At 34.1% G+C, this 27,404-nt stretch overlaps 1 protein-coding gene across 1 annotated transcript in view; it reads left to right on the plus strand.

Annotated features, from left to right (window-relative positions):
• LOC144349509 (uncharacterized) overlaps nucleotides 1-27,404 on the plus strand; it is a 123,285-nt gene that overhangs the window by 42,948 nt on the left and 52,933 nt on the right. The window contains exon 7 of the mRNA XM_085507935.1: nucleotides 23,626-23,746. Within this exon, the coding sequence (XP_085364061.1) occupies nucleotides 23,626-23,746 (121 nt within the window). The remainder of the gene's footprint in view (nucleotides 1-23,625; nucleotides 23,747-27,404) is intronic.

Below are 27,404 nucleotides of genomic sequence, written 5' to 3' on the forward strand. Positions count from 1 at the left end.
ATGTGGTGACTTAATACCAGAGGCACGTTACATGTGGATTTACCATATTCACTGTCCTATGTGGTGATTTATACCAGAGGCACGTTACATGTGGATTTACCACATTCACTGTTTTATGTGGTGACTTAATACCAGAGGTGCGTTACATGTGGATTTACCACATTCACTGTCCTATGTGGTGATTTGATACCAGAGGTTTCATTACATGTGGATTTACCACATTCACTGTCCTATGTGGTGACTTAATACCAGAGGTTACATTACATGTGGATTTACCACATTCACTGTCCTATGTGGTGACTTAATACCAGAGGTTACATTACATGTGGATTTACCACATTCACTGTCCTATGTGGTGACTTGATACAAGAGGTACATTACATGAGGATTTACCACATTCACTGTCCTATGTGATGACTTTATATCAGAGGTACATTACATGTGGATTTACCACATTCACTGTCCTATGTGGTGACTTAATACCAGAGGTACGTTACATGTGGATTTACCACATTCACTGTCCTATTTGGTGACTTGATACAAGAGGTACATTACATGTGGATTTACCACATTCACTGTTCTATGTGGTGACTTTATATCAGAGGTACATTACATGTGGATTTACCACATTCACTGTCCTATGTGGTGACTTAATACCAGAGGTACATTACATGTGGATTTACCACATTCACTGTCCTATGTGGTGACTTAATACCGGAGGTACATTACATGTGGATTTACCACATTCACTGTTCTATGTGGTGACTTAATACCAGAGGTACGTTACATGTGGATTTACCACATTCACCGTTCTATGTGGTGACTTAATACCAGAGGGTCATTACATGTGGATTTACCACATTCACTGTTCTATGTGGTGACTTGATACCAGAGGCACGTTACATGTGGATTTACCATATTCACTGTCCTATGTGGTGATTTAATACCAGAGGCACGTTACATGTGGATTTACCATATTCACTGTCTATATAGGTGACTTAATACCAGAGGCACATTACATGTGGATTTACCACATTCACTGTCCTATGTGGTGACTTAATACAAGAGGTACATTACATGTGGATTTACCACATTCACTGTCCTATGTGGTGACTTGATACAAGAGGTACATTACATGTGGATTTACCACATTCACTGTTCTATGTGGTGACTTAATACCAGAGGTACGTTACATGTGGATTTACCACATTCACTGTTCTATGTGGTGACTTAATACCAGAGGTGTGTTACATGTGGATTTACCACATTCACTGTCCTATGTGGTGACTTAATACCAGAGGTACGTTACATGTGGATTTACCACATTCACTGTCTATATAGGTGACTTAATACCAGAGGCACATTACATGTGGATTTACCACATTCACTGTCATATGTGGTGACTTGATACCAGAGGTGCATTACATGTGGATTTACCACATTCACTGTCATATGTGGTGACTTGATACAAGAGGTGCATTACATGTGGATTTACCACATTCACTGTCCTATGTGGTGACTTGATACCAGAGGTACATTACATGTGGATTTACCACATTCACTGTCCTATGTGATGACTTGATACCAGAGGTTCATTACATGTGGATTTACCACATTCACTGTCCTATGTGGTGACTTAATACCAGAGGTACATTACATATGGATTTACCATATTCACTGTCCTATGTGGTGACTTAATACCAGAGGCATGTTACATGTGGATTTACCATATTCACTGTCTATATAGGTGACTTAATACCAGAGGCACATTACATGTGGATTTACCACATTCACTGTCTATATAGGTGACTTAATACCAGAGGTACATTACATGTGGATTTACCACATTCACTGTCATATGTGGTGACTTGATACCAGAGGTACATTACATGTGGATTTACCACATTCACTGTCCTATGTGATGACTTGATACCAGAGGTTCATTACATGTGGATTTACCACATTCACTGTCCTATGTGGTGACTTAATACCAGAGGCACGTTACATGTGGATTTACCATATTCACTGTCCTATGTGGTGACTTAATACCAGAGGTTTCATTACATGTGGATTTACCACATTCACTGTCCTATGTGGTGACTTGATACCAGAGGTTCATTACATGTGGATTTACCACATTCACTGTTCTATGTGGTGACTTAATACCAGAGGTACATTACATGTGGATTTACCACATTCACTATCCTATGTGGTGACTTAATACCAGAGGCACATTACATGTGGATTTACCACATTCACTGTCCTATGTGGTGACTTAATACCAGAGGTACATTACATGTGGATTTACCACATTCACTGTCCTATGTGATGACTCGATACCAGAGATTCATTACATGTGGATTTACCACATTTACTGTCCTATGTGGTGACTTAATACCAGAGGTACATTACATGAGGATTTACCACATTCACTGTCCTATGTGATGACTTGATACCAGAGATTCATTACATGTGGATTTACCACATACACTGTCCTATGTGGTGACTTAATACCAGAGGTACATTACATGTGGATTTACCACATTCACTGTCCTATGTGGTGACTTAATACCAGAGGTACGTTACATGTGGATTTACCACATTCACTGTCCTATGTGGTGACTTGATACCAGAGGTTCATTACATGTGGATTTACCACATTCACTGTCCTATGTGATGACTTAATACCAGAGATTCATTACATGTGGATTTACCACATACACTGTCCTATGTGGTGACTTAATACCAGAGGGTCATTACATGAGGATTTACCACATTCACTGTCCTATGTGATGACTTAATACCAGAGGTACATTACATGAGGATTTACCACATTCACTGTCCTATGTGATGACTTAATACCAGAGATTCATTACATGTGGATTTACCACATACACTGTCCTATGTGGTAACATGATACTGGTACAGTACTGGTTTTAAGCAAAGTCTCTCATGAGCGCATCTTGTAGAAACATTATCATGACTCAACCTTGGGAACAGTGTGCCCTCTAACAGAACAAATTTTGTTGAGATACTCAGTCAAGATGTAATCTCCCAAAATCAAGTTTAGTCAGCTTGTAGGGTGCTGGTAGTCTTCAAGAAGAAATAATAATATTTATGTGACGATGTATGACCTAAAACAAAACATTTTGTGGCCCCTGATTTTCTTCATTTTTCACACTTACTTTACTCATTCAATTTAGTGCGCATGCTCAACTAAACACCACCCCCCCGCTTCCTCCTATTTCCAGTAATCAAATTTTATTATTTTACTATAAGTAATTTTACTTAGACTTTAGTCTTTTATGTATTTTATTTTGTCTCATGTGTGTACTTGTGTTTTATAATAATGTCTTTTGACCACAGATAATGTAACAAAATATATTATTTAGTGTCAAATAAAATATACTATAATGTTAATGCGTAAACAACGTTTCAACACTGACTTGTTAACCGTAAAAGGCGGTAAATACTCCATTCCACATTCAGTTCACCTTTCAAAATTTGTCGTTTACCACTTTTTAGCTCCGCTGTCGACAAGGTCGACACAGCAGAGCTGTTTATATTACTGATTGTCTGGTGAATATTTTTGTCATTTTTGGTAAAAAGTGATATTTTCAACTTCTTGTTAAAAACCACAAGTCCAATTGTTTTGATATTACATATATAGGTACTACATGTAGACCTCTCTCAGATTTGTTCATTTTGTGATGATATCTTTAATTATCTAATTTTGATGAATATTTTTGTAATTTTTGGTAAAAAGTGATATTTACGACATCTAGTTGAAAACCACAAGTCCAATTGCTTTGATATTACAAATATAGGTACTACATGTGGACCTCTCTCAGATTTGTTCATTTTGTAATGATATCTGTAATTCTCTAATTTTGGTGAATATTTTTGTAATTTTTGGTAAAAAGTGATATTTTCCAATATTGTTGAAAACTGCAAGTCTGATTGCTTTGATACTATACATATTGTTCATTTTCTGATGATATCTTCTGTTCTTTAATTGTAATGTGCATTGCTAACAGCGGAGCTATCTCAGCCGAGAGGCTGCTTGTTTTTAAAAAATCGTGTAATTTTTTTGTGGTGAAATTAATTCCAACAGATCCTACTTTGACATCAATAATTTACTTCAGCATTGGTATACAGCATTTTGATTGGTTAATAACAACCTTGACCTATTAGGTCAAAAGACATTGGTGCAGGTCAAATTGTGAAGCAAATATAGTGTCGAAAATTGCTTTGCGTAGTGAGTTTGCATACAATTGAACATTCAACAACAAAGATAATGATGAAAATATTGACGTTGACCGTTTTCTCATTACATCATAAATTCTGATGGGACATTAATAATATTGTAATAAATTGTGCATATTTTTTGTGACCATTACCTTTTCTTCATTGTAAAAGTGTTGTGGAAATTAATGAAGACAGAACTAATTTTATTCATTTCAAAGAGACGTAATATTCTTCCACAATATTCTGGCACAAGGTGAACTAAAATTTGTATTTCCATAATCAGGGGTTTTTCTAGAAAAATTAACAAGAGTAGAGTGACGAGGCAGGGTATAGGTGTGGAAGGGCGGATCAACCTGCAAACACCATATTGGAAGGTTTCTGCACCATTTTAATGGTGTATCTATCACCATTGAAATATTTTTGGAGTAATTTTAGTGTATTTGGTGTCTAGACACATTGTCAGCTGATATTGATGGGAAGTTTTCACAGAGAAAAATATATTTATGACTTGAAAGTTTAATTGGTAAAAGGGCGCCAGCCGAGAGTATTAGGGCACTGCACCCCTTTTCTCTGGTTCAGAAAAAACCCTGCATAATTTTCAGAGAGGACGTGCTTGACTAAGTACCCAGCCCCTAAAAATAATGATTTTTTTTTAGATAAGTACCTTGGGCATTAAAGCGAATGAGTATAATATTTTGTTAACAAAAAGTAAATTTTAATCTACCAAATTCCATAACTAGTAAAATATTTTTCAAGATCACTTTATCACGGTATGATTTTCTGACACGCCAGTGAATTAGCACAATGAGTTGCATCACAAAAATCTTTGTGTATCAGTGATGTGGTGTATTAACTTAGAGGGCACACTACTTGGGAAACTGACAATCCTGAGTTATATATACAATCAACTATCATTTTATACTATACATACATGCATGTATGTATACAGTACTTTTACATGTCAAGTTATTAGACTGTGTTTAATCTGAATTTTTGCTAGCCTCAGCCTCAATTTTAGGGTTCAATCATTCATAAAGCTACAAAAAATATTTAATTCAAAAAATATTTGACATTATCTCACCAGGAATGGATATGCAAAAATATTTTTTTGTTAGTCCAATTTTGCTATTGGATATGCTTCTATAAAAATAAAACCAATTGGACTGCAAATTTTTGATACTGAATTGCTTTAATGATTGATTTGACTAATGTAAGCCGTTGAGAAGCATGTCATATGCAGATATGATCGACAAACACCAATAATGACATACGGCATAATAGATACAATCGCAGTTACTTCCTCATTATAGATTTTCAATCGTGAACCATTGCCACAATACATATTTCTACTTCCCAATTTTGTTCAATGCTTTATATCAATTAGTTTTAATAATATTTGTCGCAAAAAATTTGAAAAGTAACGACAAGGACGACTGATTTGGGTGAAGTATCAATGCGGAATATGACTCAAGTTCAAAGACCTTAGCGACTGTCTAGCTAGGCCCCAAGGTGTTATCTCTGTGTGTGTTTCTTACTTCCCGTTACTTCAAAGTCTTCATTGTTTTTTGCGACCAGAGGCATTAAATATTCAATTTATTTGTCTAAGGTAACCATGGGACCATCCAAACTTTGATTTCTGATCTGTACTTTATTAAATTGGTCATGCATATGTAGTAGAGAATATTTCTGTTTTAAATTTCCAAGATTGTGACCACTTAGAATTGCATGACACTTGGATGTAAATATATTTTAAAAATAATATTTGGTGTATGTGATTATTATTTCAGATATTTTATTATATTAAACCACTCTGCTGCAATTTGAATGTCACAGAGCAACAATTGTCTGAAACCTTTTTTTTATTTATTTACTTGATTTGGTTAAACAAGACATATCTGATTGATTGGTTCTGTCTGACTTGACTGGATTACTTTAAAGTATGGATGGCTGTCATCTGCTTGATTGACCACCACTTCCATTCCATTGCAGCTCCTCAGTCGCTTACATATCCATGCTTTCAGTACTTGTTGATTTTGATATTTATGGATAATCAAAGATTTAGTTTTATCCCAATACATTTAACACCAATTCATCCATATTGATTTTCAATCACAATGAGAAGTTTTTGTCATATTAAAAAACAAACTGTTTAAAGCCCAGAACATCAACGGGTATATTCATGTTTCTAGTCATTATGCAAATCAGTTAACATTGTTTTTCACAGCATTTTTTCTGTTTTTTTGTCAGAATTTTGCAAAAACTGTAGGAAAGTTACCCCGGTAACTAAAAATTTAAAAAATGTACACGCCCATCAATTGACCAGATAAATTGATACAAAACTTTTTTTTCTTGAACCAAGCAACAACAACTACATTACAACAGATCTATTTTTAGAGTTCAGAATTAGTTTTTGAGTAAGGCTTGTTATATATTAATAAATGTGTCTTGATAACATAGTTTCTGACTATTCAGTATTATTCTGCAACAATATTTCTGTATCTGTGATGTATACTGACTTGTTCCTAGATGAAACTTCCTACAAGCTTTGATTTGCTTTTTTTAATTTATTATGATTTTATTTGTACAATAAATTTATGATTCATTCAAAAAAAGCAATGATAATATTAATCCTACTAAAAACAATTTTTAATATTTAGTAATAAAGTCTAATGTTTGACTTACCAGTTTCTGTGTTAGTGTCTCAGCGTTGCACCTCAAACAAAGAAGTAAACAGTTGATAAAATCTGTGTATCAATGATACCAGTTCATGATACAACAACTGGTGTTTTGACATTGTTTCAGTGTCGTGATGGCTCTCCAACCCCCAAAATATGGTAGTAAGACTGTACATATTAATATGAGCTGTTGTAACCAGATGGATGTCATGCTCTAATGGACTGAGTAGATATTGCAATTTCCAGTGTTGCCATAAATTGATTTCCTTCATGGCTGTGATATGTAAATTACAGTTATTTTTCCCTGTTCCTCATTGTATAATAATTAATTGCCTGTCATTTCTGTCATCACCTAGAAGGTGTCAACAGGGGGTGTACCAATACAAACTTGACCTCCCATACCACCTACCAATGTACAACCCTGTAGCTGTCATTTGCTGTCAGATTTATATGTCTAGTAGGGGTGTATATGTTCATAATGATAGTGCTGCATAAGCTCATAATGACGAAAAATGGCAATTATAGCTAACCAGCCCTCTGGCTATTCTGGACTGCCCTGACAAAACAGATTCATTTTCTGTTGTGGTGTATAAATGGGCGTTTACATGTTTTGTTTGTTCCTTCCTCAATTGCCATGAAGTTATGACTCAGTTTATGAAAAATAGTGTCTGTGACCTTGGGATATTCATCGTCCGCTCACATGTATATATATACACAACACTTTAGGTCAATATGAACTAAACTGCAAATGGTAGGTGTATTTTCAGTATCATCCTTCAATTATTTAAAACATAAGTTTATAATCTAAAGATTATAAATAGATATTTTTTAAATTATTTATATTAATTTTGATTTTTAAATCATATGTATTTAGTTGACTGACACCTATTGCAATTGCAGTGAAAGGAACCATTCAATCATATCAATGCCTTCTATGACTATGGATGCATATAGTATAGTTCAGAGTTGTACTCACAAGTCAAGGATAAGAATAGGATCATGCACGCACACCCATAAATGTTAATTAACTTTGTACTTTATACCAAGCAGCTGATTAAATGCACCTGGGTGGGGATTGGGAGATCTGGGGGTGAGTGACAAACAATACCAGCTTGATTCAACAAATATTATCAGAGCTTTCAAATAGTCTTTAACCAATTTTGACCCGTCATTATATTAGAGTGTTGAGTGATAAGTTGTTACCAGAAGGCAGAGAGAACGATATGGCCTTGTAGCTTATTTACCTGCATTTCCTGCGTTGTTAATTGGATTCCTATTGGCTGAGTATTTCGTAATATTAGATCCGTCTGTGTAATTCACATTATATTACTGAAAGCTACCCGTAACCGTTATTGCACGTATACATTCTCACTGACCTATCCCAACTTCAGTCTTGCATGAAAAACTCCATGTTTTGATAATGCATAGTTTTTCTTTCTCTCTTTTTTATTTTATTTCCCTCGCAATTCAAAGCAGGTGCCGTGCAGCATGCTGTATCAGCCTTTTCAGTTTAACCGCAATACGCTTATATGCCCATTATACACGATTACTATAACCCCATTGTTGTGTTATGAATTGCCAGTCTAATTAGACCACATCATACATAACAATTGCATGGCTATTACATATGCACAATGGCAAAGCATATTGTGCGTATACTAATAAGCTGATGCTATCTATTGCCTGGTGTAGGTATAGAAAATATTCAACCTATACTGGAGTTGGCAAACTAGGCAAAATATTTACCGATACAGTCATACCGAAGTAGAGAACTGATGACAAGGCATTTTTAAAAGAAATACTGTGAAGGTCAGTGACCCAATCAGCTAGTTTTATTCCTTTTATTGAAAAGTGAGTCGGTATATCAAAGGCTTATCTTCTTGTTTATATTCTTTTCTATTTACAAGAATATTTTTTCATTTTTTATTCCCAAATTGAAGGTGGATTTGGTATATATGTATTCTGCATGATTTAATTAAATGCACAAGCCGGATTGATGTCAATACTTCTGTCATATGTTCTATAGCTTGACAATTGACATTTGTGACATGTCTAAATAATATTTTCCCCCAGTTTTTGGTGTTGTTGTTAAAAGTTATTGGTCTACATTGTATAAGTTGCTTGAATCTCCTTTATGCACACCTGTGTCACTCACATATGTGTGTATTTAACAATGTGCACCCCATATGTACAACTATATTTGTACAACGTCTGATCAAGGATGGTCAAATATTGTTGTTATATGACTCATCACATCACATGTACTAGGAATTGTTTGCTGTCATTTTCCACTCACTCATGAATCAGGAAGCTTATGTTGTTTTACTGACCAAAGTAACAGCCTCCCTCCCCCGATCACAGGTAGTTCGGAGTAGAAACTGATGGACATTGTCTGCTACATAAAACCATTGAATGTATACTTCATTCCATTTTCATAAAATGTTTCTGTTTATTATTTGTTTTGCAGAAAATCTGTCTGTAATTCCAAATATTTGTGTTCCATATATGTAATTAATATTATATTTGGAAAGTGTTTGTTAATTTATTGAAAATTAGTAATAGAAATATTTGAACCTTAATTTGGAGGGAATGAACTCTGGCTATGAAAGAATTCTACTTAAAACATAACAACAAAAGAATCTCAAATCCAATTGTATTGTTTAAGTCTTAAGAATTATAATTCCCTTGTTTACTGAAATATATTTTTTACATGTGGTGAATCTACACTTGTTTATTCAGATAATGATTGCATAATATATGAATGAATTTCTAATAGAAACAAGTATTTGAGTTAACTGAGGTTTGACGTTGTGTCTATTTCACTATTTACATTTGACTTATTCAACAAATAGAAACTGTATTCTTACATTTGTAATGCATTAGTTTTATACCTAAACCAAAACTTTAGAAATATTTTCAGTCATTGTAGTTATATATTTGTCTAGACAAAAATTTGAAGATATTGCATATTGTATACTCTATGGTGAAGTTATTTATGGTATAGGTAGCGTCTTTGTAAACTTATGGGTAGGTTTTATATGTTCCTGGTAAAATAGACAAAACTGATTTGATGCACCTGTATAACAGGTGTGTATTGAGAGTTAGTGCTACTAATGAACATTTTTGATTTTTCAAAAAGGGTGCAATTTAATATTCACTAGCTGAACAGGATCTGCCAAAGTACATGGTGAATCAATGTCCAGATAAGTGGACCTTGCCTTGCAAGTTGTTGTTGTTTTTCGTTATGGTCTTCACCAAGCTTTTTGTTGGTGTCATTTTATGTAGGTTTCCAGCTATATTAAGAATGTGCCACCAACTGTATCTAGCTTTTGTAGTAGAAATCAAATATTCAGACACACTCTAAGATTACTGTGCGCAAATTGTATTGTGAAAATCTTTGAATATCATATTTTGTTGTTTGCAAGTTCCATGTGTGTTAGGAAGTTATATGTACTCAATAGTTGAAAAATAAATAAAATATTTGTACTATCAGTAGTGCATGGTGATCAAAATTGTACATATAAATACCAGTACTGTATATTTTAATGAGTCAGTATACATTAAATGCTTTTTGGTTTATAATAGAACAAATATGGTATGGACACTTGTCAGTAGTTTAAAGTGCCGATGCAATGTCCACCCTCACGTTTCCCATTTTAGATCTGTCTCCCACTGAAATGGGCAGTTATTGATTTTTTTGCTGAAAATGATCACTCGTATCCAAGTAAATTTGGTATATTTCTCGTGTTGTAGCCACGCCCACCTATCCTGAAACGGTCGACTGTTTCCTGATTTCCGACTCTTGCCGAAAGTGCGCCACCAAACGACAACATGTGAGAGGAAGTCATACCCCTGAGCCGTTGGAATTTATTTTAGCTATTTTCGCTGAAGGGATGATTCCGTGAAAATAAAATCCAGCGAATATACTTCTTTTCCTATATTTCACATTAAACTCATCAAAAATCAGTGAAAATAAATTCCATACAAAACGTCCAAAAAGGCTTTTCAGCGAAAATTAATTCCAGCGAAAATAAAGTATTCCACAGTAGTATACTTTTAAACGATATACATTTTTCGGTCGGCGTTTTTTTCTTTTTCTTTTTGTCTATTTTATTTTTTTGAGAGGGAGTTTTTAGATGTTGTGTTGTGGGCAGTTGCAGTGAAACGTATGGTCATAGTGTAAGTATTAACACGTTTTTAATCGATCCGAAGGTGCGACATCAGTGAACGAAAGCCACTTAACCTCAGATTCTTTTTTTGTTGTTGAAAAAACTGTCCTCGTCTATGAAAAAACAACTACCGGTAGGTTTAAAGAGAAACGCCGACAACGTAAACCTGGCACAACACTTTTGAAAGAAATAGATTCCGGACCAGCCATGACCACCGAGGCGGATTTCAGAAGAGAGAGAGAGACGTCCGGCAACTTGAAGTGTTTCAAATGAGTTGACTTTTTTTGCGATCTTGATTATCGTTTTATAGAGACCATTTAGTCCTTGTTAAGTAAAAAGGTAGCAATAATTTCTGAATTGTTTGGTGATTGGTGTTGAATGTTGAATTCACACCTCTGTTCTTTTTTTACCTCCATGCTTGCAGCTTGATCTGCATAATAATTTATGAAATAAGAATCCGGGCTTGGTCAACGTGTTTCCACCAAGTAAAGTTTTAATATGATGTTATAATTATGACAATCACGCCATGGATCACGCTAACTTGAGTCCACTCTGAATTTATCTGTATGTGTGTCGATCTCGATTATTTTTGTTATCCAATTAAACGCCGCTTTTAAACGCTCTTGCCCTCGTCGTGACCCGACGGCCGACGCGTTCACCTATTTCAACAAAATGTCAATTTATTTCCACGCGGCTGTCATTTATTTAGTAACTGTGATTTGTCGTTTTTCACTATAGTCTAATGTTTAGAATGTTCTCTTTTATTAGCTCCGCTGTCGACTTTGTCGAGCGGAGCTTATCATGTGAGTGATTGTCCGTCGTCGTCCGTGTCAATGTTTTACTTTTTCGACTTCTTCTTGAAAACTACAAGCCTGAATGCTTTGATACTTGGTGTATATGTACCTTGGGTAGACCTCTCTTAGGTTTGTTCATTTCATGTTGATATCTTCAATTCTCTAATTTTGGTGAATATTTTTGTCATTTTTGGTAAAAAGTGATATTTTCGACTTCTTGTTAAAAACCGCAAGTCCAATTGCTTTGATACTACATATATAGGTACTACATGTGAACCTCTCTCAGATTTGTTCATTTCGTGATGATATCTTCAATTCTCTAATTTTGGTGAATATTTTTGTAATTTTTGGTAAAAAGTGATATTTTCGACTTCTTGTTAAAAACCACAAGTCCGATTGCTTTGATATTACATATATAGGTACTACATGTGGACCTCTCTCAGATTTGTTCATTTTGTGATGATGTCTTCAATTCTCTAATTTTGATGAATATTTTTGTAATTTTTGGTAAAAAGTGATATTTTCGACTTCTTGTAAAAAAACAATAGTCTGATTGCTTTGATATTACATATATAAGTACTACATGTGGACCTCTCTCAGATTTGTTCATTTTGTGATGGTATCTTCAATTCTCTAATTTTGGTGAATATTTTTGTAATTTTTGGTAAAAAGTGATATTTTCGACTTCTTGTTAAAAACCAAAAGTTCAATTGCTTTGATATTACATATATAGATACTACATGTAGACCTTTCTTAGATTTGTTCATTTCGTGATGATATCTTCGATTCTATAATTTTGGTGAATATTTTTGTCATTTTTGGTAAAAAGTGATATTTTCGACTTCTTGTGAAAAACCAATAGTCTGATTGCTTTGATATTACATATATAGGAACTACATGTGGACCTCTCTCAGATTTGTTCATTTTGTGATGGTATCTTCAATTCTCTAATTTTGGGGAATATTTTTGTAATTTTTGGTAAAAAGTGATATTTTCGACTTCTTGTTAAAAACCAAAAGTTCAATTGCTTTGATATTACATATATAGATACTACATGTAGACCTTTCTTAGATTTGTTCATTTCATGATGATATCTTCAATTCTCTAATTTTGGTGAATATTTTGGTAATTTTTGGTAGAAAGTGATATTTTCGACTTCTTGTTAAAAACTGTAAGTCCGATTGCTTTGATACTATACATATTGTTCATTTTCTAATGATGTCTTCAGTTCTTTAATTGAAATGTGCATTGCTAACAGCGGAGCTATCTCAGCCGATAGGCTGCTTGTTTTAATTTTGAATGTTTTACTCAGATGATCGATGAAATAAAACAGTGTAGTGACGTGCCTAGTAACCTGCTAAATAACGAGATAATTCCGACGTCAAATTCTATTTTGTCCAGCGACAGTGTACAAACGTGCGCCGGTGTCGGTGACGATCACGGTGACCAGCTACACCAGAACGGACATATTTCGCATCTAACTCAACCCCATGCAACAAAAAATGATACTATGTGTTCTTTATGGTCCATTCTTCCTCGACGAACAAGTATATATGTGACAATTTAGTCAAAGACGAGAAAACTGCACAAGAAATTTGCCTTATTTACACTTATCGGCAATGCAAGCTGCCATGCGACTTCCCCTTCTGACGTCACAAGAGGAATTTCTGTATGCAAATGAGAAGCTAATGAGGAGCCTCGTTTTAAAATACACAAAAATAAAGTTGCCGTAGACTGAGTTTAAAACACTTTTTTTCACTTAAAAAAATAATTCATGCTTAGAAACATAAAAATTAATAATATTTATGTATCACTAGATAATTTTAGGCGTGAAAATAGCAGCCATTTCACAGGCACTTTAAGAAAGGTTTGATTGTGTAAACCGAAAAAAGTAAGGTAATTTTCAATATTCAATGTTATTCAAGAAGGCAAAAACACTCTTTGAATAAACTATGGAAGTTCTCTCCTTAGTGTAAAAAGTAGGCCTCATGGGGAGATTGAATTGATAGCAAACTGATCTGAGCAAGGTTCTTTTAGTTTCACTATGTGCAGGTGCTAAAGATGAAGATTACATAAATGCAGGATAATTGTTAGTCGATCAAGTGAATGGTCTTGAATTCACTATATGCCACTCCTATGAGGTGTTCTGCCCTTCACATCCCTTTTTCACCTGTCAGCTTTCACATTTATAAACGTTTGAAATGATTCTGTTGATACTTTACGTTATGCACGTAGTCTTTTCCTTCTTTTTAAATTGACTCACAAGGTCAAGGAAACATCATCTGCTATCTCCGAATGACTGGTCTTTGTCCTTTGTCATGAAAATGTGGCACACTTAATTAGTGGTTTAAGTGCACGTCAGTCCTGACAAATGTTTCAAAGTTATAGTGTAATTGTGTGTAGATTTCAGAGACATCCAATTTCTCCAAGTAATAGGCCACAAAATAGACTTTGCTTTGATTGACAGTAAGTAAATGTTGAGTTCCTGACCAATTACCATGATATCATCGCATTGCATTGTTCTGACATTCGATTGGATCCCTCAAGACAAAATAATTTCAATGCAAGGACATCATAGATAAGATGGCAATAAATGTAGTTTCAAGGTAGCCATGTGGTCTTACTTACGCTCACCTGATTTCCAGTCGAAAGTAATGCATTACTTTAATGAATTCTCAAGAAAACCGCTCATCCTTGCTATTGATATTGCCAACGATTGGCTAAATGTTTCTATGGTATTGTAAACTCGCCATTAATATTTGTTTTATACATTGCCTCTGGTTTATAAATGTATGTAGTTTGTGTACATGTGTGGTTCAATAAGTCATGCGTAATACTTCCACGCTGTGCATAATCAGCTCCCGTGGAAATTGATTTGCATAAGATTTTTTTTCTGATATCAAAATGAATAAACCTGGATAAATCAAAATTACCATCTCCTGTGGTTTATTGATTAACACTGTCATTGCTATGACAATATCTTCATAACAAAAAGTGTGGGACATCGTGTGCGTCCAGTATGCCTACTACTGTCAGTAGTAATGAAAAACTACCGGTATTAAACCCCAAAATTGAGATACAACATGCAATATAACTCTTCTTTGTTGCGTGACTGTATTAAAGTGTTCATTGACCAATCACTGATCAACACTTGGTCCGTTGATTAAAGTATGTCATATGATTCATCGGCATGGCCTTCTTGTTCACCTTGTACATTATCCTAGATATGCTGTCTCTAGACACATACTTTGAAAGTCGATCACAAGACTTGATGGTTTGGGGTATTTCATCCATTGTTCCAACTGTTGATGCAGTCTGTCATCTTTAATTACTATTTCTTGGTTAGATAATAAGTAACACTTTTAGTCTATTGGAAAAATACATTAATGGCTGGGCAGTGCCTGCTGCATATGACTACAGAGGGGTAATAAAGTGCTTTGGAGGAGCTACTGCCGCGATTCCCAGAAGGCAGGGAAAAGAAAATGTGTTGTGAAATTCCTATGACCATCACTAATGTTTTATAGCTGTGTAACTTAGCTGTAATGATGAGATAGACTAGGGGGTCATGAAGGGTCAAGGCAAAGCCACAAGATTTACATTTTCCCTTGCTGACTTGGCAATATTCCATGCTATTAGTACTTGGATAATTGAATGACTGACCACTCCTGGCAACATAAATCTTATGCACTCAACGTGCTAAGAAATATGTATGACTGACTGATTGACTCACTCAATATCACGCTACAATTTCGTTATTTATAACCGAATCAGTCTTTATTGGCCAGTTCTATCGCGTGCATCTCTCGCCTTTAGTGAAGTGGTTGAAGACTGCCCTCTAGTGGCTGGATGTTCTGCTGCTTTTGTTGATACTTGATTGTTTTGTTGGATGATATTCATTTAAATATTAATACTTAAAATTGATATTCAGTTTTATTTGACAGATTAGTACTATCTGCCGGCTTTATCCATCATAAAGATCTTTTGTCATTGTCTATGATATAAGCTTGTTCTAGTAACTTGCATTGTGGCTATAACGATTACGCCCCCTTAACTAGGTACTTTTCATTTATGTCGTCTGTCAGATTTTATTACTGCTTACTGTAAAAGCTATATTTATGTAAAATTGTCTTGAGGCCCCCTTTTAATGAGCTCATTTGTATTTTTAGCATCTTCACATTTTATAAAAACCCAGATCTTGACGAAAAATCACGTTTATTGAAATGTACCTCACATAACAGTCAGTAACGAATTTTGTAATTGTGAGTGCACATCTGTGATCAGTCTATTGTTGACCTGTGTACGTGCATGGCCATGACCAGATATATAATTTGTCATCACACAGCTACATGTATATTAAGGCCACAGTTGACCCTTGACATTAAACCATTGTTTTGTACCTTAGTGATTGTAATTGAGTGTAATGCAGGTGACATTATTGTTTTCTTCTTTTTGTCACCATGGTGACTTGGTAATGAGAGGAAGCAAGCAAGGAAATAAAATGATGTTTAATTGGCTCTCAGTTATGATGTTGAATTGTCAAACCACTTGAGTCATATGACAACCAGTGATTTTGAGAAACTGATATTGAATCTATTTTTGTTTTGCAATATTTCCTGAGTCTCCATCTTGTGTAGGTATTGTTGTCTATATTTTCTTGATTCTACTCAGATCCATTTAAAGCAGGTACATTATAAGTCGTTACTGTATGTTTTGTTGAAAATCCCAATTTAATTTGAAGGGATTGAATTGAATACTGCACACAAGGGAGTTACTCTGTGGTCCTTGAAAATGAAGATAAGTGATTAAACCATAACTAGTTACATGTTGTCTTTCAAAAGACATTATATTTATACTTCATGCAAACATCTACTTTTGGAGGTTATCATGTTCTCATTGATGACATCTTAACAGCAACAATGCTATGCTAGGAAATACAATTTGTTTTAAATTGCCTCCTCATTTTTTGTGCCCATGTTACATTTCCTCTTGATACACTACATTTCAGAAAGGTGTGAGTATTTTTTTAAATATAAATTAAACATTTTTATAAATTTCAAATGATGATTGAAATGAACTTGACCAATCACAATGACTTACTATTAACAGATGATACTCTTGGAATACCGGTAATATCTAGTAATTAATTTGAAGTATTTTTTGCATAAATTTGCCACGATTTGTGTTTCATATAAAATAACCACTGTAGATAAATGGGGCTTCTTGAAAACTTATTTCAGGTTCAATTTGAATAAAAAAACATGCACAGCTTTCTGAAAACATATTAATCTCAGTATTATCTATTTTTTTTAAGTGTTTTTTTTCTTTCTAATTTGTAATGTTAATGTCCATGTCAATATTCTAACACTGCAATATTTGATCTATTCCTCAACTTTAGGGGCTGCTTAAAATATAATTTAAATTTTTAAACCCTATTAATACTACTGAATTTACTCAAGAGCTGGGTATCAGACATTGTAACACAGTCCCTCCACACACGGTTGGGAAGTGCTATTGTTCTTAGGGGTGAATCGCTTGAGTCCTGTGTACAGTGAAACACACAAATATTGTGTGTTTTTAAGCAAAGTCGGTAAATTTTATTAGCTCCGCTGTCGACTGTGTCGAGCGGAGCTTATCATATGAGTGATTGTCCGGCACCGTCCGTCGTCGTTGTCCGTGTCAATGTTTTACTTTTTCGACTTCTTCTTGAAAACTACAAGCCTGAATGCTTTGATACTTCGTGTATATGTACCTTGGGTAGACCTCTCTCAGATTTGTTCATTTCATGATGATATCTTCAATTCTCTAATTTTGGTGAATATTTTTGGTAAAAAGTGATAAGTTCAATTGCTTTGAAATTACTTATATAGGTACTACATGTGAACCTCTCTCAGATTTGTTCAGTTTGTAATGATATCTTTAATTCTCTAATTTTGGTGAATATTTTTGTCATTTTTGGTAAAAAATGATATTTTTGACTTCTTGTTAAAAATCGCAAGTCCAATTGCTTTGATATTACGTATATAGGTACTACATGTGGACCTTTCTCACATTTGTTCATTTTGTAATGATATCTTCAATTCTCTAATTTTGGTGAATATTTTTGTCATTTTTGGTAAAAAATGATATTTTTGACTTCTTGTTAAAAATCGCAAGTCCAATTGCTTTGATATTACATGTATAGGTACTACATGTGTACCTCTCTCAGATTTGTTCATTTTGTGATGATATCTTAAATTCTTTAATTTTGGTGAATATTTTTGTAATTTTTGGTAAAAAGTGATATTTTCGACTTCTTGTTAAAAACCACAAGTCCAATTGCTTTGATATTACATATATAGGTACTACATGTGGACCTCTCTCAGATTTGTTCATTTTGTAATGATATCTTTAATTGTCTAATTTTGATGAATATTTTTATCATTTTTGGTAAAAATTTATATTTTCGATTTCTTGTTAAAGACTGCACGTCTGATTGATTGCTTTGATACTACATATATAGGTACTACATGTGGACCTCTCTCAGATTTGTTAATTTCGTGGTGATATCTTCAATTATCTAATTTTAATGAATATTTTTGTCGTTTTTGGTGAAAAGTGATATTTTCGAATTCTTGTTGAAAACAGCAAGTCTGATTGCTTTGATACTATACATATTGTTCATTTTCTAATGATATCTTCAGTTCTTTAATTGTAATGTGCAGTGCTAACAGTGGAGCTATCTCAGCCGACAGGCAGCTTGTTATGTTGTCAGATGACCCATTCTAATCGTCTGTCTGTCCAGAGTCATATTTCAGAATCCTTTGGATCGATTCCGTTCATTCTTCGCATGTGCCTAGTACTTTATGTAGGACATATGTACATGTAGTGGTTTAGCTATTTCTTTCAAAATGGCCGACTGGCAGCCATCTTGTTTTTTGAAAATGTTATATTTTAGACATGCTTTGTCAGTTTTCATTCAAATTTGGTACATAGATTATACATGTTAGGATACATGTCCATGATAATTTCTATCGAAATTGGATCAAAAAAGGCCGACTGGCAGCCATCTTGTTTTTTTTAATGTGGTATCTTCTTAGACATGCTTCATTCAAATTTGGCACATGCTTTATACATGTTAGGATACATGTCCATGAAAATTTGTTTCAAAATCGGATCAAGGATGGCCGATTGACAGCCTTTTGACTTTTTGGTCCTACTACTATATTTCCAAGATTTATTTACCATTTTCATTCGTAGTTTGCACATACGTCATACATATCAGTTTGTTTCTTAATCAGATCAAAGATTGCCGAATAACGGCTGTTTTTATTTTTGCCATATTACTATATCTCTGTCACCCATGTATCATTTTCATTGATATTTAGAAATGGACACATAAATGGACACATGTACATGTCAATTGGATTTGCAATTTGATCAAATATGGCTGACTGGTGGCCATCTTTTTTGTTTAAAATGTGATAAATTGGACATGCATTCACTTGTGATCTATGTTTTTCTTTGCTATGTCTTAAACCAAAGGGGTCGTCATGCAACACATGTTCGAATTTGATGTGAATAAACAATCTGTTGTATACGCCACTTTGGACTCAAGTTTCAAGGACACACTCACGACAACCCCTCCACTTTAATATGATGAGCACAAAGAGAACTTTCAAAAATTTAACGGGAACTGTGTCATTTTCAATGACTTGTTTTATGTTAATGTAGACAGTGTGGGGATTTCCGGTAAGCTACTTTTACAAATGCGAGTATTTGCAGTTACTGTGTCTGTAAACTTGATATATAGATGATCTTGGATAATGCACAGACCCAGTTATGTTTTGGTTACATATTATTTGCTTATTAACCAACAAAAGTCAAAGATATACCTAAGGTCATCAGTATACTTAATTTGTCTATTTTTTCACTCTATTTTCATATTTTCCAATGTATCATGGGAAAGAGAAGAGGTCTTAGTATGCACTGTATGCTGAATGGGCAATTCATTAGGGAACTACCTCTCAAAAATGTTGTTAAATTGGGACAAATAGCGGTGGTGCCGGGGTGGGGGGGGGGGTCTCATTCAGTTGAAAGTTTGCACACATACTGTACACAAGTGTAATAATGTAGATAGTGTTGTTTTGTGATTTGATTGAGTTGACGACCATTTTGTTTTTTTATGATATATGTATCTATTTATCCCATCACATAAAGGTTAACTATAATAGAACTATGCCTTCATTGAAAGTTACATACAAAGTAATTCATGTTGGCTTTACTGGTGTTTTAGTACTTTCTCTTGATTCCTCTTTAATTTTGCGCCCTCAACTTTTGGCAATAGAAATGCTTGTGACCTTTAACCCTTAAATGCAATGATTTGTTCTCCACAATTTTGCAAATTGTTATGTATTTCTTTCTTAATTTGAAACCAAACATAATTTTACATTGCCTACAATCAAAGTCTTATTCAAAATTGTTTGGAAAAAAAATAGAAAAAAATGATGTATGTTTAATTTAATAAATGTTTGATAAAAGTTGGTTTTTGACATGAAAAGGTTAAATCTAAGTAACTAAATCAGATACATTAACTGCATCTACTTAACATTCCAAGTATTTTCATTGCATTAATTTTCTCTTAAATACTTGAAAATTAGTGTAATATTTATGATGTTTGAGATATTTGTCTCACATTCTAAGTTACTTTATATGCACTTGAATACTTCTTTAAGATGAAATATATATTACTACATCCATTAGAGTAATTCGATAACTATCTAAAACATTTTATAATTCTTTCCCTTTGTGGTGGTCTGCTGCTCATAGTACATTCTGTCCACTTGCCAGGAATGCATCACTTTTAGTTAGGGGGAGTTGGCATCTAGTTGGAGGGATTACAGTTTGTCATCACATTGTACTGTGTTTGCACATAAAATAATGCAGTATTCCTGTCATGGCCCTATATTCAAATTGTATAGATTCTTTCTACCAGCAATTTTGATCACTAAAACAGTTTTTCATTAATAATTATTATTGCTGTATGATTTATTGTCATTGCTTTTATATTTTTTTAAAGTTTTTAAAGTTTTAACATCAAAGTGACAGGATATCAGCTTTAATTTCAAAAACTGCCTTCATTGTGTGTCAAAACATGGCTTCCATTATACAAATTTAAAAAAATGGCTGTCGTAGGTCATATCAATATGAAGGAAAATCCATAACCCTGTTTCTATGAATAAATCTGGGAACCCTTTTTTGGAGTGGTAATTTCTAGATGTAAAACCAAATTGCTGCAAACTCTCAAAATTTTTTGGTGTCTTTGAAACATATTACTGTTTGTTTGTCGTCCATGTCAACTTTTAAGACTACTTTCTGAACAGCGCTAGTAATATACAAGTACCTCAGATGAATTTCTCTTAGATTTATTTCTTTTCTTTCTTCAGAATTTTAATATTGTGGGTTTTTTTCCTGGGTTTTGCATTGATATCTGTCAAATTTGCTAACACAGGTTGTATATTGTTAGTGATTTGGTACACTTATTGGAGCTAGTGAGTTATTTCTAATACTAGTATTTCATTATTCACTGTAAGATCTCAGTCCGGTACAGCTGTCAAACTTGAACTTCTTGAAAGGTCATTAGAAATTGCAACAGCTGTTAACAAAGATACGAAAATGTAGCACACTATGTATTTGGAGATTAATTTAAGAACATCCAAGTTGCCTAGAGCTCAAGGCTAAGATTGTGGATTACAAAGTGCAAACTAGTAAAATAGGTCATGTTTGTGATGACCTAGATACTGTACTTTTATTTTACCACCATACTTGTGTACTGTATTTAGACGAACATCTCCAATACATTAAAATTATCTTTGTTGTATACAATCGGTAAATCATTAAAATATTTTTTCACAATCTTATTTTTAAGATGGTTGAATGGCGGCCTTCTTTTGTGCCATTCTGCAACCAATACTCAGTCTTGTATTGATGGATTTTGTTCAAACTTTGTACATGTGTACATACGAATTGGATTCAATTCATCGGCACGGTCCAATTCAAAATGGCCGAATGGCATTCCAAAACTGAATCGTGGGTGTGCATGGACAGATTTTGTTAAAACTTGGTACATACATTGGACATTATGTGACATTATGTTCATAATTTTTTTCCCAGTTTACAAACAAATATTTTGTGTCTTAGAAAATATTTTGTTAGCACTGAACTATTCACTGCCCCATGTTAGGATGCAGAGCTACCGGTACTTCCAAGATTGTATGAAAAATGTAATGGGTTGGCTATCCAATCCTAACAACTAACAGTCAGACCAATCAGAGAGCAGCTTGCATTGTGTCTGATTGCCTACCCAATCCTAACACCTAACATTCAGACCAATCAGAGAGCAGCTTGTTAGTCAGTGACTATTAATTTGGGGTTTATCCAGAGTCATTTCTCAGACATGATGTGACCGAGCTTATTCAAACTTAACATAAAAATAGTGTATGATGACTTACATATGCACATCAATTTTTATGACATTTTGATCAATTATGCCCGACTGGTGGCCATTTTGGACCTGAAATTTGCTAAAATCATAATCATGTATTTTGGGTTACAGGTGCACTGGCAGCCATTTTGTTTTTATTCATGTCTGTTGATTCCAGACTAATACATCATCTGACTCAGATGACAGTTTGCACACAAGTACTATTCTCACAGATAGTACTGAAACTTTTGTTGTTTTGTGATTCAATCAAATTTCACAAATTGATGGCCATTTTGTCTAAAATCATTAAATCAGTAAATGTGTCCGATACTGTTAATCGGAGATTGACTGGTTGATTTCAGTCTAACAGTCAAAATCATGATCATGCATATTGGGTTACAGGTGCACGTCAATTGTTTTTGAGACTTGAACAAAAATGGCCGACTTTTATGTTAAGTCACGAGATATTCAACTTTTGTTTAATTAAACTTAATTAAAACACAATTCTATGTTGAATTGCATTTTAATTGAGTTTAATTAAACTTGAATTAAAATGCAACCCTATATAAGAGCATGCTTAAATCGAGTTCATATCACCATTACCGGTATATTAAAAGTGAATCTAATGTGTGTGTGTTTTGCCATGCCATGCCTCGCAGTGATTCCAATTTTTACTACTTCTGTTAATTGTGTACAATTACCATTTACTTATTACTATGAATTAAATACATACATCGACACATGTTTTAACAATTGTACGAGAAAATGCTAGATCATAGTGGTACTGCCCTTCAGTGAAAGTTGTAATCCCTGGGCTAAAAATGTGGTTGCATTCATAGTGTTATATTTCTTGTACTTAGGACCCGGACAAGCTATACAGTTTAGGTGATTATTAAACATCCTTAAATTAGACTGACCGGTTTAAAGACTGACCGGTTTAAGATTTTCATCCTATACATTATAAAAATTGAAATAAAAGTTAAATAAAATTATTTTAGTTAAACATCTTCAGTTAATAATTTAGTTGCAGAAAATGTAGTTAGTTATTAATTGGTCAGTAATTTTACCATATAAACCAAGAGGACCTAATCTATCAATTTTAAAACTTGATGTATTGGGGAAGGTGAAAATGACTGTAACCATAGGAGGTCTTTGAGACTGTCAATCTTACCACTAATAATTTATCATTATACCTGTAAATGATACATTAGTGTGATAGAGCAAACAGTTGGAGATTTATCCTTGTAGTTGAATGTATCTCTTCTTTATGTGTCTTTCAGCAATCTCTCAGTGTGATACGACGAGTGGCCATTCAAATGCTACAAGTCTTAGGGCTGCTAAGGCACGCCAACATGATTCATGCAGATGTAAAACCAGATAATATACTGACAGTTCCAACAGGTTAGTGAGTTGTGATATCATGTGTTATGACCTCATAGTAGGGGATCAACACATACTCTACACATTAAGTCTATGTGTTAACAGCCTCACTCTTCACTAGCTGATTGACCAATCTGAGTGATTTTTGCAGAAACTGCAATAAGACGTATCGTCATCATGCAACAACCATTCTGCTATACGCAGTACTGTTCTACTATAAATATTTCATTTTCATTCATGCATATTAGCAAATTATTTCACTTCATACAACATACAGTAGAATGGTTGTCAATTGTTTTGGTATTTCATCCCATACAACATACAGTAGAATGGTTGTCAATTGTTTTGGTATTTCATCCCATACAACATACAGTAGAATGGTTGTCAATTGTTTTGGTATTTCACCCCATACAACATACAGTAGAATGGTTGTCAATTGTTTTGGTATTTCACCCCATACAACATACAGTAGAATGATTGTCAATTGTTTTGGTATTTCACCCCATACAACATACAGTAGAATGGTTGTCAATTGTTTTGGTATTTCATCCCATACAACATACAGTAAAATGGTTGTCAATTGTTTTGGTATTTCACCCCATACAACATACAGTAGAATGGTTGTCAATTGTTTTGGTATTTCACCCCATACAACATACAGTAGAATGGTTGTCAATTGTTTTGGTATTTCACCCCATACAACATACAGTAGAATGGTTGTCAATTGTTTTGGTATTTCACCCCATACAACATACAGTAGAATGTTTGTCAATTGTTTTGGTATTTCATTCATACAACATACAGTAGAATGTTTGTCAATTGTTTTGGTATTTCATCCCATACAACATACAGTAGAATGGTTGTCAATTGTTTTGGTATTTCACCCCATACAACATACAGTAGAATGGTTGTCAATTGTTTTGGTATTTCATCCCATACAACATACAGTAGAATGGTTGTCAATTGTTTTGGTATTTCACCCCATACAACATACAGTAGAATGGTTGTCAATTGTTTTGGTATTTCACCCCGTACAACATACAGTAGAATGATTGTCAATTGTTTTGGTATTTCACCCCATACAACATACAGTAGAATGGTTGTCAATTGTTTTGGTATTTCACCCCATACAACATACAGTAGAATGGTTGTCAATTGTTTTAGTATTTCACCCCATACAACATACAGTAGAATGGTTGTCAATTGTTTTGGTATTTCATCCCATACAACATACAGTAGAATGGTTGTCAAATGTTTTGGTATTTCACCCCATACAACATACAGTAGAATGGTTGTCAATTGTTTTGGTATTTCACCTCATACAACATACAGTAGAATGGTTGCCAATTGTTTTGGTATTTCATTCATACAACATACAGTAGAATGGTTGTCAATTGTTTTGGTATTTCATCCCATACAACATACAGTAGAATGGTTGTAATTGTTTTGGTATTTCATCCCATACAACATACAGTAGAATGGTTGTCAATTGTTTTGGTATTTCACCCCATACAACATACAGTAGAATGGTTGTCAATTGTTTTGGTATTTCACCCCATACAACATACAGTAGAATGGTTGTCAATTGTTTTGGTATTTCATCCCGTACAACATACAGTAGAATGGTTGTCAATTGTTTTGGTATTTCACCCCGTACAACATACAGTAGAATGGTTGTCAATTGTTTTGGTATTTCACCCCGTACAACATACAGTAGAATGGTTGTCAATTGTTTTGGTATTTCACCCCGTACAACATACAGTAGAATGGTTGTCAATTGTTTTGGTATTTCACCCCATACAACATACAGTAGAATGGTTGTCAATTGTTTTGGTATTTCACCCCATACAACATACAGTAGAATGTTTGTCAATTGTTTTGGTATTTCACCCCATACAACATACAGTAGAATGGTTGTCAATTGTTTTGGTATTTCACCCCATACAACATACAGTAGAATGGTTGTCAATTGTTTTGGTATTTCACCCCATACAACATACAGTAGAATGGTTGTCAATTGTTTTGGTATTTCACCCCATACAACATACAGTAGAATGTTTGTCAATTGTTTTGGTATTTCACCCCATACAACATACAGTAGAATGGTTGTCAATTGTTTTGGTATTTCACCCCATACAACATACAGTAGAATGGTTGTCAATTGTTTTGGTATTTCACCCCATACAACATACAGTAGAATGGTTGTCAATTGTTTTGGTATTCACCCCATACAACATACAGTAGAATGGTTGTCAATTGTTTTGGTATTTCACCCCATACAACATACAGTAGAATGGTTGTCAATTGTTTTGGTATTTCACCCCATACAACATACAGTAGAATGTTTGTCAATTGTTTTGGTATTTCACCCCATACAACATACAGTAGAATGGTTGTCAATTGTTTTGGTATTTCACCCCATACAACATACAGTAGAATGGTTGTCAATTGTTTTGGTATTTCACCCCATACAACATACAGTACAATGGTTGTCAATTGTTTTGGTATTTCACCCCATACAACATACAGTAGAATGGTTGTCAATTGTTTTGGTATTTCACCCCATACAACATACAGTAGAATGGTTGTCAATTGTTTTGGTATTTCACCCCATACAACATACAGTAGAATGGTTGTCAATTGTTTTGGTATTTCACCCCATACAACATACAGTAGAATGGTTGCCAATTGTTTTGGTATTTCATCCCATACAACATACAGTAGAACGGTTGTCAATTGTTTTGGTATTTCACCCCATACAACATACAGTAGAATGGTTGCCAATTGTTTTGGTATTTCATCCCATACAACATACAGTACAATGGTTGTCAATTGTTTTGGTATTTCACCCCATACAACATACAGTAGAATGTTTGTCAATTGTTTTGGTATTTCACCCCATACAACATACAGTAGAATGGTTGTCAATTGTTTTGGTATTTCACCCCATACAACATACAGTAGAATGGTTGTCAATTGTTTTGGTATTTCACCCCATACAACATACAGTAGAATGGTTGTCAATTGTTTTGGTATTTCACCCCATACAACATACAGTAGAATGTTTGTCAATTGTTTTGGTATTTCACCCCATACAACATACAGTAGAATGGTTGTCAATTGTTTTGGTATTTCACCCCATACAACATACAGTAGAATGGTTGTCAATTGTTTTGGTATTTCACCCCATACAACATACAGTAGAATGGTTGTCAATTGTTTTGGTATTCACCCCATACAACATACAGTAGAATGGTTGTCAATTGTTTTGGTATTTCACCCCATACAACATACAGTAGAATGGTTGTCAATTGTTTTGGTATTTCACCCCATACAACATACAGTAGAATGTTTGTCAATTGTTTTGGTATTTCACCCCATACAACATACAGTAGAATGGTTGTCAATTGTTTTGGTATTTCACCCCATACAACATACAGTACAATGGTTGTCAATTGTTTTGGTATTTCACCTCATACAACATACAGTAGAATGGTTGTCAATTGTTTTGGTATTTCACCCCATACAACATACAGTAGAATGGTTGTCAATTGTTTTGGTATTTCACCCCATACAACATACAGTACAATGGTTGTCAATTGTTTTGGTATTTCACCCCATACAACATACAGTAGAATGGTTGTCAATTGTTTTGGTATTTCACCCCATACAACATACA

This window comes from Saccoglossus kowalevskii, chromosome 2, assembly GCF_978046115.1.
Source record: "Saccoglossus kowalevskii chromosome 2, keSacKowa6.1, whole genome shotgun sequence".
Classification (NCBI taxonomy): domain Eukaryota; kingdom Metazoa; phylum Hemichordata; class Enteropneusta; family Harrimaniidae; genus Saccoglossus; species Saccoglossus kowalevskii.